At 46.4% G+C, this 18,782-nt stretch overlaps 5 protein-coding genes and 1 pseudogene across 5 annotated transcripts; 4 read left to right on the top strand and 2 right to left on the bottom strand.

Moving 5' to 3' along the window:
* Positions 1-14: 14 nt before the first annotated feature.
* Positions 15-1,205, top strand: LOC128269872 (NADH-cytochrome b5 reductase-like). Its single transcript, XM_053007277.1, has 2 exons — positions 15-27; positions 163-1,205. The coding sequence occupies exons 1-2, from the start codon at positions 15-17 to the stop codon at positions 1,203-1,205; spliced, it is 1,056 nt and encodes a 351-aa protein (XP_052863237.1).
* Positions 1,206-1,243: 38 nt separating this feature from the next.
* LOC128271680 (cytosolic carboxypeptidase 6) lies at positions 1,244-6,707 on the bottom strand. The gene is made up of 6 exons (XM_053009295.1): positions 6,647-6,707; positions 6,492-6,557; positions 2,725-3,218; positions 2,288-2,656; positions 1,912-2,227; positions 1,244-1,842 (listed from the first exon to the last, which is right to left on the bottom strand). Exons 1-6 carry the CDS (start codon positions 6,705-6,707, stop codon positions 1,244-1,246), a joined length of 1,905 nt encoding a protein of 634 aa, XP_052865255.1.
* Positions 3,957-6,238, top strand: LOC128271685 (histone H3.3A). The gene is made up of 3 exons (XM_053009299.1): positions 3,957-4,056; positions 5,251-5,543; positions 5,621-6,238. Exons 2-3 carry the CDS (start codon positions 5,262-5,264, stop codon positions 5,747-5,749), a joined length of 411 nt encoding a protein of 136 aa, XP_052865259.1. The 5' UTR covers positions 3,957-4,056; positions 5,251-5,261; the 3' UTR covers positions 5,750-6,238.
* A 1,559-nt stretch (positions 6,708-8,266) lies between the features above and the next one.
* On the bottom strand, positions 8,267-8,892 carry LOC128269871 (uncharacterized; annotated as a pseudogene).
* A 2,309-nt stretch (positions 8,893-11,201) lies between these two features.
* On the top strand, positions 11,202-12,883 carry LOC128269870 (ionotropic receptor 75a-like). The gene is made up of 7 exons (XM_053007274.1): positions 11,202-11,375; positions 11,427-11,509; positions 11,574-11,699; positions 11,762-11,994; positions 12,070-12,261; positions 12,352-12,483; positions 12,552-12,883. Exons 1-7 carry the CDS (start codon positions 11,202-11,204, stop codon positions 12,881-12,883), a joined length of 1,272 nt encoding a protein of 423 aa, XP_052863234.1.
* A 2,744-nt stretch (positions 12,884-15,627) lies between these two features.
* Positions 15,628-17,872, top strand: LOC128271584 (dnaJ homolog subfamily B member 14). The gene is made up of 7 exons (XM_053009170.1): positions 15,628-15,774; positions 15,900-16,066; positions 16,141-16,318; positions 16,391-16,784; positions 16,851-16,966; positions 17,041-17,204; positions 17,285-17,872. Exons 2-7 carry the CDS (start codon positions 15,940-15,942, stop codon positions 17,392-17,394), a joined length of 1,089 nt encoding a protein of 362 aa, XP_052865130.1. The 5' UTR covers positions 15,628-15,774; positions 15,900-15,939; the 3' UTR covers positions 17,395-17,872.
* The last annotated feature ends 910 nt before the right edge of the window (positions 17,873-18,782 follow it).

The raw sequence follows: 18,782 nt of genomic DNA, 5'->3' as shown, positions 1-18,782 counted from the left end.
TTAATCGGTATCGGATGATCTACGGACGTGCCACAAGAAAAGATTAGTATATTTGCCGTAAATGAAGAAAAAATTTAGGAAAGGCCGCGGCAGAGCCGTCTATTGACTCACTGCGAGCTGTCATCGTGCGACAAGAGGCCATTTGTTTACATTCTCGTATAGGTAGCAAAAGTTGGGTTACGGGCTGGTACTTTCCGAAGATTTTAGAGATGAGCGATGAACCGGACTGCTGCGGCACTGGATGCACCAATTGTGTGCTGGATTTGAAGCCCGTTCGGCAACAATTGCCACTCGGGACCGTCAACGTCTTGGATCGGGCGTACAAAGAGTTCACCTGCTGCTCGATCGAGCAGGAAACGGAGGAAGTGTTTCGGTTCCGGTTTCGACTGCTAAACCCTCCGGATAACGATAGTCTGCTGGTGGTTCCGGCAGGATGCCACTTACTACTGCGCGCACCAAAAACAAGAAGTGATACCACAAATCAGTCACCCGATGTTCGGTTACAAGCGTGGCGTGAAAGGCATCCAGCTTCAGCCATGGGCTATCACCAATCACCAGCGCCTGCTTCTCGCATCGAAAAGTTCGATAAAAGTGAGGCAGATCTGTACCTCAGTAGGCCTTACACACCAGTTGCTTTTCAACCGGAAGAGCGCAGCTTTGATGTGCTGATAAAAATGGAAGCAGGCGGTGCGATGACCGATTACCTTCTAACGCTTCGCGTCGGAAGTAAGACCGAATGGAAAGGAGTCTACGGAGAGTTCAGATGGGAGCGCAACCAGTACTGTAATGTGGTGGCCTTTGCACAAGGAGTTGCCATAGCACCGGTCTATAGCGCGCTGAGGGCGATTCTTGATGACGAAGAAGATGAAACAAGATTAACGCTCTGGGCCTGCTTCCGAGATCTATCCAGCCTGTTGCTACGAAGAGAGCTGCGTTCGATGGCCGCCTATTGGAACTTCAAGTATGCGCTTTACATATCTCGCAGAAGTTGTGAAGAGAATGACGAAAGATTTTCGGAAAAGATTAAATACAACGAACCAATTCACGGCCGGCGTATGGAAGCGAATGATATCGAACGTTTACTAACGGGTCTTACGGGGGATGCCAGTTCGCTGCTTGTATTGCTCTGCGGAACTGAGCCATTTACTAGATTCGTTAAAACCGTTTTAGAAAAATTGCGAATAGAAAATTGTTTTACATTTTAATACCGTAGCTGCCAGCTGACTCGTTTTTCTGCGTGACTTTACGCCTTCCGAGAGGATGACTTTAGTGTATGGCGGCGGATTTTTTCCTTCTCCCGTTCAATCGTACGCCCCGCAGTGGCCTCTTCTAGGCCACCCCGTGTCAGCTGATTGAAGTCGATAATCGTGAGATGGGGCTTCGGCGGTATGGTCAGCATTTCGATCGGGGGCATCTTTTGTTCCGTCTGCGCTGCCTTCATCTTCGGCACCTTTAGCCGATAGTCGCTGGTAAAGTCAAGATTACTAAACCGTGCCGCCTGGATGTTGGAGAGCGAAAATTGGTCCTGATGGACGTGGGGACGCATCCGCAACCCACCGTACGCCCCGTGCCCATGGTACATGTATCGTACCGGCGATCCCTCATCCGACGTGGCACTGTCGTAACAGATCGACAGATCAGTGTAACTGATCGGAGCATAGGCGCGGGTTGTTTTGGGCCGGGCTCGAATTTCGCTTCGCGTTTTCGAGCGAGGTCGGGGACGGTGTGTCCGGGGGCGACCCTTTCTCGGCCGCAGGTCATCAACCGCCGGTATTGGCAGAATGTTCGTAAAGCGGTAATATTCCAGGAACGTCCGGGCAAGATTTCTGCCTATACGCATGTCTGTAAGGAAAAGGTACGGAGCGTAAGCACATTCAACGTGATATTTCAGTGGCCGAGTCAGATCCTTACAGCCATCCTCGGTATACTGGGTGACAATGTTGGTCCCGTTTAGATAATAGCCGCACATGGACACCTCCAGCGTGTACGTGTTTACGTTGTCGCTGAGAACTTCGACAAAATTTCTCCGCGCTGTGCCAGACTTCCGATCGTCCGCGTTGAACATCATATGCTCCTGGCAGAAATCTTCACACTTTGTAGCAAACAGCTTCGGAAAGACCAGATGCCGCTCGTACCGGTACACGTTATCGTAGGTGCTGCCGTAGATGAACGTTCCGGTGAGGCTCGAATGGGCGTGAATGTCGATCACGAAGTCGACTTGGTAGCACTATAAAGATGGTCCGGTTTGGGTAAAAAGTTTCCACATCCTTGCTCCGTTAATACTCACACTGGAATTATCGTACTCCTTGAGCATTTTCATCACAGCGACAAGTGTTGGGTGCGTGTACTGGGACAGTTTGTTCCACGATCGGTTCAAATCGTGACCGACGACGTTGCACCGATTGTTACCTAGGAACACTCCGTCCGGATTCAGCATTGGCACTATTTTAAAAACAACATGCTCGCGCAGAGCCTTCGCGATCGGCTGGCTGGCCGCTGCTAGGAACTCGATCAATCCCTGCACCACATACGAGGCCGGCGATTCGCCAGGATGAAGCCGCGCCAGGATGACCACCATATGAATCACGTTTTTTTGGTCCACCTTATCCGGTTTCTTCACCTCGTCGAATGTGACTAACTCAAGCTTTCGGTTTTGCTAAAAATAAAATAAATGCAAAATGACTTTGGAGTTTTTCTTCGTGAAGGCACACTGCAGTGTCTTACGATGCTAGTTCCCAGCGATGACCGTTCGTACGATTCGGGGAACTTAAGCTCCAATGCGTTCAAATAAGCCTGCATCTTAGAGTACGAGTACGGAAACGTAAGGGCAAACTGATAGACTTCGTCTTCTTTATCGAACCCAAAGGCAAAGCTCAGAACGTAGTGGTTCTGGTGGACCGGCGACTTGTAGTAGAACACTTCGCAACGCAACAACCGTTGCCATTTGGGCCGGCTGGTGGATTTCACCAGAGGGGTCATGCCGTCCTTGAACAGGTTGCGGCTTTTGTTGATGTTAACGATGTTGAAAATAACGCGCTGATCCTGCTTCACGTTGTCCACGGTAAAATTGAACCAAAATCGGTACCGCGGATTGCACGTGTCCGGCCGCAGGAACAGATCGTACTCGAACTCGCCCACCAAGTCCACCCGACCAAGGTTCCCGGTTTCGAAGGCAGCATCGAAGCATAAATGACCCCGTTTCGCTTTTCCACTGTGTCCTGCGAAAGGAAAAATGAAACGTTTATTGCAATCGCCGTATGTTTTAAATTCAATCCCTATTTCAATTTCAGTTCGAATGACTATGAAGTGGTAAAAAGTGCGAAGAAGCTGTAGAATTAAACTCGCGGATATACACGTGTACATTTAAATTCCGATGAACTACCGCAGCTGTTATCGCTTCGACTGTGTGAGTGAACCCACGGTCTGTGGGAGAGCAGCCGCAAAAATTCTCTGTCTTCCACAGCCGTAAACAGAGAGCGAGCTGTTTCACTTACACTACCATGGGTGGGCTCTATTGACAAGGAAGTCCAACACGAACTATCGCGTGCCGTGACGTCACCATGGACACACAAATATTGCAACGAACGTCAGAAATACGTGCCGAATTGGATAGCTGGTGAACTCGAAAACGCTTACTTTATCGAACTTTTCCAACGTTTTTCTTATATCTAGAGAGGTTAATGTAAATTTTACGGCACACAAGATATTCTGACGTCACAGCGTGCCATGCGCTTGTTCCATTCGTACGAGGCTAACATTTCACGGAGCGCGGGAGAGCGAAAGTGAGACAAATAGCCCATCGCTTTGCGGCATCAAGCAGAGTGCGAGAAAGAGTCAGCTCTACGGCTCGAGCGTGGAATGCCTTTCGTGTTCGGGATTTTCGTAGGTTGACTCGGGTGTCAGGTTCGCAGTGTCTTAGTTAGGTTCCAAAATCGGATTCATAAAAACAACATTCATAAAATTTTGACGTTTCGTTTGACGTGACGTTTCGACGAAGCTACAACTTGCAGGCTGATTTGCTTGAAATCCTGAACCAGAACAATACAACACAGAAAGGTAAGTGAGCCCCATTTCGGAACGGACGGCCCCAATCGGTAGCGCTAGTGCTCCGCCGTGGTGTCGCCTCATCTTGCGGGCGAAGGTGCTCTGTTAAAAGTGAAGTGTGCTTCGGTATAAGGTTAGGAGCCATCGCGGTTCAGTTGGTGTGCTACGCAGTGGTGGCCGTGGCCCATTCCCACGGGAGGTGGTTGGTTCGTGCAGTGAGGGGTGGCGGGGTGATTCATCTTGCGCCCGAGCCAGAATCGCGGGCGACGCGTCGTGACGTGAAGGAATAAATTTCGAAGGTGCATTTTCGCTGTGCGCTCCGCTTCTTCGACATGCCCGTCAGTGGCTCGCGTACGACGCCATTTTGTTTGTGAGCGATACTAAGCTGGAAGCGAGTATCGCGGGTTAGAGGGACAAAGAGAAGGTGGAAAATTAATTTCTGAAGGTTGATGGGCATTTTTGTTTTTTAGAAATGCAAATTGAATTTCAATAAGTGGTGTAAATTATATTAATTTTTTTTTTGAATTTTTTTTAAATTTTGTTGAGCTTGGAGTTTGATAATTGACACCAAAACAGATTATATTATCATTAAATTATGTGACTATGAAAATATTAATATTAAAATGGTAAAAAAATGCAAACATGTACTTGTTAAGGACGAAAATTATTCAAATTATTTGTTTTTACTTTTTCTTGAATTTAATATTTAATGAATATCAAGATGCAAAACTTATTTAGATAATGTTAAATTGCTCGATCGTTCCATTGCATAATTTTTTTGTAATTATTTGATGAATGAAAGGTCACTCCATAATTGGGATTAGTGACATTTTATTAGAAAAATATTTGTGAATGAACAGCCTTTCGGACATCTTGGATTTGGTTGGTAGCGAGTTGCCCTAAGAAAATGGAAAGTTATTCTGCTTTGGTATAGCTGTTTGGCTTCGTTATCGATTTTCAGTAGCTTTTTGGCGGGGAGCGCGAGGGCGCATGTGCCCAGACGGCGGCGCGCGACCACAATGCACACGCGGCTGCTTGGATAGAGCGAGAGAACTATACTCTTGCAATTTTAACGACGTGTTGTTGTTTGGAACGAGCGTCGGCAAAGGACAAGGACCAGGCGCCCATTTTTTCTTTTTTGTTTTTGTATTATGTTTTATGCTTTGTCTCTCATACTTCTATGCTCTCTCACATTCGTCTTCACAGAATAAGAAGACATGGCGCGTACTAAGCAGACAGCACGTAAGTCAACCGGAGGAAAGGCTCCCCGTAAGCAGCTGGCCACCAAGGCTGCCCGTAAGAGCGCCCCGTCCACCGGTGGTGTTAAGAAGCCGCATCGCTACCGTCCCGGTACGGTGGCCCTGCGTGAAATTCGTCGGTACCAGAAGTCGACTGAGCTGCTGATCCGCAAGCTGCCCTTCCAGCGGCTGGTGCGTGAAATTGCCCAGGATTTCAAGACGGATCTGCGTTTCCAGTCCGCTGCTATCGGTGCTCTCCAGGTACGAAGAGACCACACTTTGCACACGACAAAGAGTTGCTTATTCAACGCTTTCGTTTGATCTCTTCCCATCTTTAGGAGGCCAGCGAGGCTTACCTTGTCGGTCTTTTCGAGGACACCAATCTTTGCGCTATCCACGCCAAGCGCGTCACTATCATGCCCAAGGACATCCAGTTGGCGCGTCGTATCCGAGGAGAACGTGCTTAAGCTGTGGCACTAGTAGTAATCTTCTTGAACCTTAATCATTTATTTTACTCTAATACTATCGTACAAGCGAAGCAAGTTCTTCTGTGAAGTAGAATAAGGGCGAATGGTTGGTCTCACGCAAAATTCCATCGAACAGGAAGCGTAACGGGGCGCAGATTACGAGTGTAACTTGCGCTCGCCGGTATTGCTAACAATACATCAAACGACCGACAAAAGCACACATAAATGTTAGCTCTTTTGATTTCTGAAAACAGTAGTGGTCAACATACATACATACAGCTCCGACGACAAAACCAACAAATGCATTTTATTTGACCGCAACGAACCGAATACAAAAGAACGTTCCTGTAAGGACCTGCTATGCAATATGCCGGAAGAAAATCAAACATTTTTCTTAAATTCGCATCCGAGTGCTGATAACAATTCATAATAAAATATTATCTAAATTTAATGCACAATTGCAATTTAGATTCTATGTTCCACAAAATGGTTTGTGTTTTATGATTAACGTCGACACCCGGCTACATCCGAAGGATGAAATATCATTCACAGTCTCAGTGTTACGGTATGGTGTATCTCAATTGGACACAAGCACAAGTTTTTTCACAAAATTCAATTCACAACGAGTTACGAAAAAAGTTGGTCTACATTAACATTGAAACATGTAATTTATGGAGTTTGTCGGTGTTACACACAGAAATTACTGGAGAGGTTTTCGTTCACACGTGATCTACGAGCTTACCTGGTGGCCTCACGATGACGCGGCTCACATTTCCTAATCCTCCTTCCCCGTCACTATCGTCACTATCTGAAATAGACAAGACAAGAAGTGATTAAAAACTGCAATACTTTCTAAAACGTGTTACAGAATGGCATTGGTGGGCAACATTGTGAGACCTTCTTCCGCCCTCTGGTACATGCTGGTATGGGCCAGCGGATCACAAGCATCGGGATTCATCGTTGACCCAATAGCAGCGCGGAATCACTAGAAACACAAATATGTCGAAAGGCGCCAAAGCCAGCGAACTAGCGGAATCGACCTGGCATTAGTAACTGAACTTTGTTCCGATCAGAATCTCGCCGAAGACTTCCAACTACCTTCTATCGCACCACGCACCGCACATGACTATATCGCACTCAATTTGAACAGTGCAAAAGACAACGGAGGGCAGAAGGCAAGAGCATCCGTACCGAAAGGAACCGTAACGTATGAGCTATGACCGCAGTAAATAGATGAAGATGGAGCCATGTGGCGCAAACCGCACATCATACATTTATGCAGCGCACACTACCGGTGGAATGTGTTTGCCTTTTGTTTCGGGTGCGAATTGGAATGGATTCTCCGAGCGTGAAGTGCCTTTATTGCACCCCTTAATGGCCACCACCGAAGTGTAGGCGCAATCGTTAAGGACCCCCTATGATGGCATATAGGGGCCCAGCGAAATGGCTCGTTATGTGCTTTCTTGAGGCCTGTGCCTGTCTGTCAAATATTATGTGCAAATCTTATGACCCAAGGGGCAATCTAACGTATACACTCTGCCAGCCCTCAGCGACTCGACTTCCACCGTGATGCATTCGATAGAGGCGTGCTTGTTAATGAGCAAAGCCTACAAAGCCAGCAAACCCTAGCTTCGCGATCGGTAACAAGAGGTGCTGCTCATCCTTTCCGTAGCTCCGGCGTATGTACAAAAGCAGCATATAGAAGCAATTTTCCATCGTATGTTGGACGATACTCGTTTAAACGGATCCTCGCAGTTAACGCAAAACCGTCGGAGTGGAGTGTTCGCTGCTCAAAAGGACCGGTGAACCGGTTGCATTCCCAGGTTGTGGGGTGGTAGGAAAATCAATTTGGAAAAGTTTCACACCCCGGAGAGCGTAGCGACCACGCTGTGGTCGCACGTATGAGACTCGTGATTTCGCGTTTGACATGCAATCCTGTTCGTACCAGGTACAATAGCATTCAGTGATGATGATAAGGTAGGTAATTAAATGCCTCACTAAATACGTGCGGTCGTTTAAAAGCTTCATTCACGAGAATCGCGGAAAGTTGGTGCGGGAAGTTGTATCCAGATCCAGTCCGTACACATTCTGATAACGTTTTTTGCGCTCAGCGAAGCGATATTCTTCGGATTTGCTTTGAGCACGCACTTTCTCATTTAGTTATCTATTTATTTCGAATCATTTCAAATAGTTAATCGTGTGTCGTGAAGCAGTTGATTGCCTGTTTTGCGTGCGCCAACGATTTCCTAATCTATCCACGCATAATTAGGCTGAATTACGAGCCGCAGCCATAGGCTTTCGAAAATTATCTCCAGGAGCAGAAAGAAACAGCTCAGGAGAAGTCCGCAGACCAGTAGCAAGAATGCCGTAATCACGTCCGACATTTTAATCGCCGTCGTTTCATTGTTTTTCTGGACGCACTTCGGTTTCGGAATGAAATATGGTGCTCGATCGTAGGCCAAAATCGCCGTTTCTTTCATGCGCTGTAGATTAACCCTGAAAAGTTCCCGCAGAGGGCTACCCTTGACGACCGGAATGTGAATTGCGCGATGCGGAAAAACCGTAATATAGTGCAACTCACAAATCTGCTGCTCGGTGAACGTGTCTGCAATTGGTTGAAACTTTGTTTAGTAAGGCTTGGTTCGGGAGTGACTTATGGGAGTGTGCTAAATACCGATGACCCAGGCATATGCGTAAGATGTTTCGCATTGGAACGAATATCCGCCCTTTTTGACCAACTCGATGCCAGTGCTTACATTGTAGAACACGTCATCGTAGGGAAGTACACTCTTTTGATACAATCTTGTCACTGCCGGATCCTTTGTTCTCTGCAATATTCAAAAGAAGAAATGACTTCCGCACTGGCACTCTTAAACTGCCCTATCCGGATACTTCACCTTGAAGAAGTCCATATTGTAGGACATATTTTCCACCAGGACTTTAAGCGGACTGGCGATCAGTTGGTCGATCGTGTTGATTGTTTTCGGTGGCCGTACCAACTGGTAGCTCATGATGAAGGTCGAATAGAACTGCATAAGCAGCACACAGAACGCGATGGAGACCATGAAGATGAGTTTTTTGGAAAAGAGACTAGATTCGGCCAAAAACCCCTGCTGCGATACTAAACCGACCAAGTCGAGCATCACGAGTGCAATGTCGCTCAATGGAAAGCGTTGGTTTGTCCTTCGAATAACGAGTGTTGTGCAAAGCAAGACTGCTACGAAAATTAGAAGGCCATCCACCGACATCCAGAGGGTGCTCTGGAATGGATGGAGGAAAATATTCCTGTTCATTCCACCCTTCGGATGGCGGAACAGAGAGAAGAATCTGGCAAGAAAATTAAAATATGTTTTAAGAAAAACCGTTAATTGTTACGGTGGGTTACGGCTCAATATTACTTTCCGTTTCCTATTTCAATCGTCCCGTCGTAGCTTGATACCCGCTCCTGCACAACGGCAAGGGGTGCCACAGAAAAATCTACAACTTTCATTTGCATTTGTCCAACCACTCCTAACGACGAATTAGTTCCGATTAGGTCAAGCCGCCACTGGGCTGCTAAAATCAGCTTCACCCTGTACGCAGTTGAAAGACGCAACAGTTATCAGTTACTCAATTCGGAAAATATCCTGTCGTCGGAACATCCTATGGACACCTGAAGTTGAGCTGTGACTGCAACAGTTTCATCACCTTGTAGGTATACAGGTGCGTATTGTAAACGCGAGGAACCACTTTGGTGTGAAGATGAGCTTCCAGAGACTGTGGCTGATGCCGGCGCAGGGTCTACAAGCGAGCCGTTTAGTTGGTTAGACAAGACACTTCTTTTGAGACTAACAAGTGAAGTATTTTTACCGAAATAACCGCTTTTAATCGCACTTGCTTAAGATCCTGAGGTCTACGGGGTGCTTTCAGCCAACCACTCGTCGGTGTCCAGACGCCCAAAAAGTTGAATTCGACGCATCCTCCTCTTTGCTTGACGGTACCGTACACGTCGTAGATTTCGAAAGAATCCTGGATTGGTATCGCATGACTAACGGCCAACACAATGCGTGCATCGTAATTGATATTCAATTCGCTTATGAACGAGACGATAGGTTGAAACTGGTGCTGTCCACCGAAAAGGAGCCAATGGTAGGAGGAATTCAATCGTTCTGCCATCGACACATCCCGTAGGTACGTTTCTGCTCCGGTACACTCGAGATTCACGATAACACCCATCTGAAGGGATGTCCTAGAGCGGTAGTCATAGAACGGTAACCGATTGCTGCTCGCGTTGTTGTCCCCGATCTCAATGTATGATATTGGTCCGTTGAAATGTGCATGCAGCTTTCGAACCCACTGTACCAGATCCCGATCAGCATACTCCTGGAAACAGTGCACAACCGTCAAGCAGTTGACGGGAGTTTCGCTAACAAAGTTCTTTATCAACTGCCAGCGGCCAACGGTAACGGTGAACGACACCAGAAGAGGTATTAAAACAGGCCACCTTCTCATTTCGGGTGTAACAATTCGAAACATGAAAATCAGAAACATGAAACAATCCTTCATAGAGTACGATGGCTTTATAATGTCGGCCGGAGGATGGCTCATCATGTTTGACGAAAATTATTTATGACGCCCAGGGCTAATTTTTGCTCCCCTAACTGATTTACAAATAAGATCCATTATGCCGTTGCACTTTGCACGTGGTCATTGGGGTGTAGTAAAAGTTCTAAACGACTAAGACAAGACTGCGGCCCAATTTTATCCTCAGTTTTATGCGTCGACAGGATAATAAGCCTTGCCCGGGGGCCACCGAATTCAATTACTTTTTCATCGTTTATGCGTTTTGCGTATTTCAATGTAAAGGACTCCACCGCTCGGCACCCACTCAGTCTTGCGCAATGTTTGCCTTCAACTGGTTCCGGTTACTTCCGGTTATTGTGGTGCTGATTTGTTACCAATCGTCAGCACAAGTCAGCCTGCCTGCCAAGGGACAGCTTTTGATCGACACTCTAGAATGGCGCCAGTTACACGTGGCAAGCATATTGCAGTGTCGCAATGAGCAAGCAGGTACGAAAACAGTGCAATATTCTAGAAAAGATAAATCGTCTAAAACTTACAAAACACTTATTGAATAATCTCGACAGGATCGATCGCCATTGCACGATTCATTCGGAACAACTTTCACGGAATGTTGTCGTTTCTCGAGTTGTCCAATTTAGACGATGCGAGATTCCAGTATAACGTCCAATCAGGACACGTTCGTGTGGGTCTTATTGTAGATATGGGTTGCCAAGGTGTGCAGAGTGTTCTGCAAACCCTGTCCCCGAGAGGTTACTCTTTGGAGTTGCTTCTGTTGGGGACGGGTGTAATGAGGACGAACAGGGCTATTTTGGACGGATTAAATATGACCATTTCTTCGAGTGTGTTTTTGCTGCAACCGATGAGTGATCTTCTGGGCGGTCAGAGAAGTATGGCAGCGATTTTCGATGTGTACAGTCAACGGGTGGTAGACGATAGGAAGGTGAATGTGTATCAAATTGGTAGTTGGGACATGGTCAGCGGTCTGTACATATGGGACAAACGAAGCACATACCAGAAACGACGAACCTTCGGAGGCATTACACTGAAGGGTCTCCGTCTCAAAGTAAGTGAAAACTCTGTAAAGTTGTACGATAAACAGATTCCATATTTTTAGAGCGCACTGACTGGGGCCAATGAGCCAAGTGGCATCATAGGAGAGCTGTTATGGAATAGTTTGTCAGTGGTTCACAATTTTAGGTACGGACAACGGATACTATACGACTGATCGAGTAAATTACTAACATGATTATTTTAATAACAGCATCAAGCAGCACACAGGGCTGACCAGCAATAACACCTCACAGTACGATATCATTATAAATCCGGTAGAGGTTGATCGCAACAGTGGTCAAAAGTTCGATATTATTGCAGCCGTTGGGACGTCGCGGTATGATAAGAAGCATTAGCACCTTTCCTTGGCGATTAAGAAGTCCTGTGTATCGATTTAAGGTCCGTGGTACTATTTCTGCATCCGGAAGACGCTTTTAGAAGAAACATCTTTCTCCGGCCGTTTAGTTTACAACTCTGGTTAGCCGTTGGAGGGCTGTGTGCTGCGACGGGTCTGTTGATTCATAAAATGCACCATCGTCCACCGGGAAATAGCGGCCGGCACAATCGATCGAACGAAGACTATAACATTAGTGGGCTCAGCCTGTACGTGGTGGAAATATTTAGCCAACAAGGTATCGTAATTCAACGAACGATTTTTGCTCATTCTTTTCAATCACATTCTGCTCTCTATTTGCATTAATTTCAAGGATTTACTGCGCCAGCCAATTCGTACGGGATTCGTGTTATGCTTCAAACGATATTTATTTTTGCGGCACTACTCCACCAGTTCTATATCGCTCATATGGTCGGCTATCTCCTGGTGGCTCCTTCTAAGACTGTTACAACGTTCCGAGATCTGGTGAAAAACGAATTCACCATCGTTGCAGAAAACGACGACGGGAATCTAAAAAATTACTACGTACGGCTTTGGAAAGTTTCGCCTAAAATCTATCGAGAGGCTAATATTTCTTTACATTAGGAAACCAATAACGAGGATCTTGTCAGGCTGAAGACCGCAAGCGGACACGCGTATTGCAACATTACCGAAGGAATATCACTTATCGCTCGCAACAGAACGGCTTTTCTCTGCGATGCTCATCGGGCCTACAGCTGGATAAATAGTATGTCCCCGCTAAGCTGCAGACTTTATTTTATTTGCTTGATTTTCTCTTCCCATGTCTGGTTTAAGGACTTTTCACCGACGCCGATCGATGCCGGCTGCAGGAAATACCGTTAGTTCCGCAAAGGTCCATCTACTTGGCCCTTGCGAAGGATAGTCCGTTCAAGGAGGCGTTTCGCATTACCCTGCTCAAGATCACCGAACATGGGTTGCTGCACTATCAACGGAAACTTTGGTTTGCCGAAAAACCAGAGTGTCCCGAAAATGGGGTCAAAATGCCGGAGGTTAACCTAGATCAAGCGTCCGGGGCTTTCTGGCTTTTGCTGTTCGCCGGGCTCGCCAGTAGCGTTTTTCTGTTGTTGGAAATCGTCATTAAACGTTCCAGACATGGCGGTGTCTGAGCGCAACCTTCCCGGTGTCGGAAATATCGCTCAGAAGTCATCAATCAACGGGTTGGTAAAAATCGGCTGAAAAACGAATGCCGTTGCCGCGCGTTGCTATCACCACTCGGTCGTGTTTAATTGAGTGAATAGAAGATTGCTTAACAGTGCCACTTTTTCGGTTTAGTCGATGAAAGCAGTTTAAGGACACTAGCGTTAGGAAGGAGGGAAAAAAGAACTACACACTCACCGGAGCCAAAGTCACCCATTTCGGTAGTATGCCGCCGGTGGCCGTTGCTGTTCGTTGGGTTTACGATTTACACGCGACCGACACCATCGCCGTCATAGTGATTCGTTTGTTATGGCCGCCGTAATCACTCGCCGGATCGTCCGGAAGCCACGAAAGCCCACCGATGGATGCGGAACATCGCCTTCCGTCAGTCGCCGTGCATCATTTCATAAATCAAACGAACTTTACCCGAAGACCGAGAGGCGCTTTTTTCGATGAGATTCTAACACTTTAGTAACGAAATCAATTGCAGAGCACGTCCGAGGTCGGCTTCGGGTTCGAGGTGGGGCTTTGATTTAAAACCTAACTTTTACAGCCTGCATTATGAGCCTTGCACATGTACACCAGAAGCCGGAGATGTCAACGAAATCAAATTAAACATCTTGATTCGAGTAGTGCTAAAGTTTCACTCACTGAGGATTATTTGTATCAATATTTTCTTTAAACTGAATTAACTATCACGCTAACACAACGTTTTTTGTAAGATTACGACAAACTGTTTGGCCCAGATTTGATCGCATCGAAGGTGATGTTTAGCACGTTAGTTTTGAATGGTTTTGCACTTTCGCTGAGATGTACTCCTACTGATCGGTAGTACCACTGGTCTACTCGATGCTCTACCATGCTAGGCAAACTGTAAACTAACCCGATAAAAGAGTTTCACTTCGATCGGCATCGAAGCATTGGTTTGAAAAAAAGGCGCAGTCCCTGGCAAATGCCGGCACGGAGCCCGGTATGACAAATCACCTTCGAGTAGTCAGGCGCAAGACACGCGAAACTTTTGACGAAGGGGAAAAGCCATTCCAAGAGGCACGCCACCCAAAAGGGTGCTTTGCCAGCTATCAGTATGAGGCCCTGCGTCGGTCGGGCCATTTGAGTTGAGCAACTTCATTCTGCGCTGTTTGATCGATAAGGATGCCACACCGGAACACCGGTGCGCTTTCCGGTAGTAACGCGTGTATGTCCATCCGTGCGCGAAGTGCAGCGGTGATGTGGATGTGTTTGTACGACTTATCACTTTCTCCGAATTCGTGCTTTCATTGACACGATTCGATGCATCGGGCGAGGGGGTATGGTAGAGTATTCTATTTATAGTTCTTGACTAAAATTAAGCTCAAATGGAACGTATTGAACCAGCCGTGCAATCCGCTGCCAGTGCCCATATTCCTTTTAAACCACTAGGGACTCCCAATTGACCCATATCATAGTTTTCATTAAGCCCTTCCGGTTTGAGTAATCTATATATATAAAAGAGTACCGCGTTATTGGTCCTCTCTTTATAACTCAAGAACGGCTGAACCGATTTGGCTGAAAATTGGTGTGGAGGTAGCTTAGATCCAAGGGGGTAAAATAGGATACTTTTTATAATCCGATCGCGTCACAATGAAGCCACAATACGCACAATGTGTTTTTCTCCCCCCCCTTCCCTTTCCCCATCCAAATAAGGTCGACGCGATCTCTCCCGCTGAGGCGGCATCGACAAACGATAGACAGAGAGCGAAACAGCAAGCAATTGTCTCTCTCTTGCGTATGCTTACACTCTCTCTCGCAAACGCCGAATAGTTTGGCAAATTGTCAGCCAATGAGAGAACCTCCAGTTATATTCTCGCGATCCGCCACTGTGAGCAATTGTTTAGCGACAAAGGCGGATCTCCTTTCTCATATCTCCTTTCATCCTTCGCGTCTTAAAAAAATTAACGTGCGTGGAGATAATATTGAACACTTCATTTTAAACACTTGCTTTTTCGGGAAATAATTTTAATCGTAGGGAAGCATTCCCCAGTAAGTATTTACTTAAAAATAGTGAAATTGTACCGTACCGTGTTTTGTTTGGGGAAAAATGTGAAGATTCGTGTCAATTCCAGCAATCCTGATCTTCAGGTGAATAAGGAGATACCAGCTAACAATAAGGAATGCCAGCGCCAAATCGTGAACTGAATGACGTATATAATCGAGATGTTTGGCGCATGTTGCGAGATGTTTTGGACGGGCAATGATTTTACTGTCCTGAAATTTCCGCCAAACACTGCCAGTAATTCCAAGATCAGCTGACGAAATGAAGTGCTTCTCTTCTTATTGGACAACGACCGTTGAACGGTTTTAGCCTGCACCAACCAGCGACAATGTTAATCTCTGATACTCTTTCTAAACGTTCGTTTTTACGGGCCGGGTTGTTAGTCCCGCGCCAACCCCCCCCTGGAACGCCGGAATCGGGAATCGAACCCATGGCCAGCTGCGATACAGGGACGAGCGTTACCGACTGCTCCTATCACCGGGGGCCCATTGCCTCTGGGGCGAAACAGAGTTCGCCGGGCCTGCTAGTTGAAGTATACAATTTCAAAGTTTATCAAAACAATAAAAGTTTACTTCGAACGAAGTGCATCACCACTAGGCACTCGCACAATGTGACAGCAGCTGTTGACTGAGACGTCACTTTGTGTTTGTTCTTTTCTTTTGCGACGTTCCAAATCAGAAGACCTGGTTTGAAAGATAATGACGATTTGCGAGTGTGTCGATTAGAATTGGCCAAAGTTGCTGTTTTCGCTTTGCTGCAACCGCATCCGCATCCGCCGTGAGACGGCATAATTTCGCAGCGGCACGCGGACCGAATTCGTGACAAGCAGTAAGATCAAGGCCCCGAGCAGTTTGTTTGTATACCGAGTTCTCCGCTGGCCTTGCAGCAGTGCGTACGGATGTCGCAGAATCTTCTCTTATCTTCTTCGTCCTCTTGTTACCATTCTTCGAAAGGTTACTCGGGATAGCTCCTCGAGGGGGATAAAAATAAACCATGAACAAGGAAGCTGCCGAGGACTGTGTGGAACGGGCCGTAAAGTACCTGGCCGAGGGGAAGATAGAGAAAGCGGAAAAGCTGCTAAGCAAGTCGATTTCACTCCATTCGACCAAACGGGCGGAAGGTACGCTGCTGGCCGTTGGTTCGGCATCACAAGGGTCAACTCTCGATGACTTGACATCGATCTTTGCATTGCAGAACTGCTGAGTAAGATCAAATGTGGAGCGTATGCGGAAAATGCCACGTCCGGTAACACTTCGGACGACGGTGTGCGGCAGCGCAGTGCGGCCAAAGGAGACGCGCCAAAGACGGAAAAAAGCAACGAAACGGTTGAGTACACACCGGACCAGCTTGAGGCGGTGAAACGGATTAAAAAGTGTGTGATACCTTCGCCTCATTAGTTTGGTTCGTTCACTTAACTACGCACCATGTTGTGATTCTGCCGTAGGTGCAAAGATTACTACGAAGTGCTGGGTGTTACGAAGGATGCAACCGACTCGGATATTAAGAAGGCGTACAAAAAGCTGGCATTACAGCTGCACCCGGACAAGAACCATGCCCCGGGTGCGGTGGAATCATTCAAAGCGATCGGTAACGCTGTGGCCATCCTAACGGACGCGGAGAAACGAAAGTCGTACGATCTGTATGGCTCCGAGGAGCACCATCAACCAACCACGCGCCGAACACGCTATCAGTATGATTACGCGTATTCGCGTGGCTTCGAAACGGAGTTCACCGCCGAGGAACTGTTTAATATGTTTTTCGGCGGCGAAATCCCGACGCAACACGTTTACACACGCCAAAGACGGTTTCATCGAGCTGAACAACAACAGTATCGTGAGGTAAGCGTCGGGTCTATTTAGAACACTTGCCAGGCTAATTGCTAACGATAACCTGCCTCCTTTCAGCCACAATCGGGTTTTGCAGCATTCATCAACCTTCTGCCCATCATTCTGCTTATTGCGCTGTCGATGATGTCTTCGTTCTTCATTTCGGATCCAATCTACAGTCTCACTCCTAGCCAGTAAGTTGCCAGTGTCAGGTTGCCAGCGCCTTGGGACGATACGTAATGCGCGCGTTTCCATGCTTTCTTTGCAGGAAGTTTTCGGTGCCCCGCAAAACGAATCAACTGAAAATTCCGTACTACGTAAAGGAAAATTTCCACTCCGAGTATCAGGGTTCCGTTGGTCGGCTGGAAGCATCGGTAGAGGAAGACTATCTAAACAGTCTAAAACATTCGTGTTACCGAGAGCGAAATTACAGTAAGCCCGCCCGATTCAGCGGAATCGACTGTTTGGCCTCTAATGCGTATTTCTCCGTTTTGCTCTAATTCCCGATACAGAGGACACTATGCTGACGAAGGCGCGAAACTTTGGCGATCGGGACCTGTACCAGAAGGCGCAAAATATTAATACACCGTCTTGTGAAAAGTTGCAAAACTTGCACAACTAGTCAAATGGAGTTAAATTATTTTCTCTTGATTTCTACTTCGTATAAACGTTCAACCCAACCATCGATGTCCCAGGTGTGTGTTCGTATTTGTTTTTGTTCATCTTCAACGGGTGGTTCCTTGTTCCTTGATTAAATTTGGAGACAGTAGCGAAATGCCAGATCGCAGATTGTGGTACTCCCATCTTCGATGATTCGAGCTCCCCGTTTGTGATGTTCCCATGGAGACCAGCTGATACGGAGCTGGCGATTTTGCATGCAACCAACCGAATAGCCAATATCAGCGGACGTACGTAGTACTGTGACGTTAACGAATTGCTGTTTTTATATTGCTGTAGGAAAGCGACAGTGGAAATGAAGACGAAAAAGCACTTTAACTAGAAGCATAAGTAGGAAGGTGTGTAGATAATTTATGAAAACGCTCTTGATTCAAAATAAAAACAAAATAAACTCAAATAAACACGACGAATGCGTACGGGATTCGAGGACTCTTTGAATGATTCATCGCAACGAAATGGGCGGTAGACGGTTGCTTAAAGCACGATCCTCATTTGTATCGATTATCACCGAAAGGCTTTGCCTCCTAATTTGATCGTAAATACTGGTTATCGGTTAATTAATGATTACAACTACGGTCTAGACGTAATGAAGACATAATAAAGGATATTTGCGAATTCTTTTCGCCTATATTGAGCTTTGCTACAGTTTGCATAGGACGTTTACAGGAAATTGTTCCATTGTAACAACCGAACAAAACATTTCGGTTTCAAATCTGACTTCCCATTTCATATGCCTGCTATATGTGCCCAAGAACATACATTTTACTGTATGCAATATTCATTGATTTCAATTTTGTTGTAAAATATGCTCTCTGCATGTTTCCTTCAAAAGAAACCAAATGTCGGTTTTTCTTCTGGAAAAGCATACCTTTGAGCTCCCACAGACTGTTTGGAAATGGAGTGGCATAAAACGGGAAAAACTTCAGCACATTCATCGTCGGGTGCCAGATGGTTTTTGTCGGTTGGTTATGCTGCGATGGTCTGTAAAATCCATTTTCTGCCCACACAGCACCATACCAACACAAAAGTGCAACGAAAGCTCAAGTTCTTTCTAGAGTTGAGCCGAAATTGTTAAAATTTCGAATTAAATTTGTGCGTTTGAGTTGCTAATTCAGCTAAACAGAGTTACTGGTTTGCAAACTTATTCTATTCCCAACGGTCTCATGAGTGTTATCATACCGTAACTCTTAACCTTGAAAAGACACCGTAGATATCCACAAAGATTTGCATAGCGTCTGCTTAAAAGAAAACCGGGCATTATTCATCTGCCGCAGGTAGTCCCGTAAAGCAACGGCTTATCGCACACGATAAGGTAATTGGGTAAAAGTTTAA

The sequence above is a fragment of the Anopheles cruzii genome, chromosome 3, assembly GCF_943734635.1.
Source record: "Anopheles cruzii chromosome 3, idAnoCruzAS_RS32_06, whole genome shotgun sequence".
Lineage (NCBI taxonomy): Eukaryota > Metazoa > Arthropoda > Insecta > Diptera > Culicidae > Anopheles > Anopheles cruzii.
Note: the sequence above shows the minus strand (reverse complement) of the source record. Positions and strands in the feature narration are given on the sequence as shown.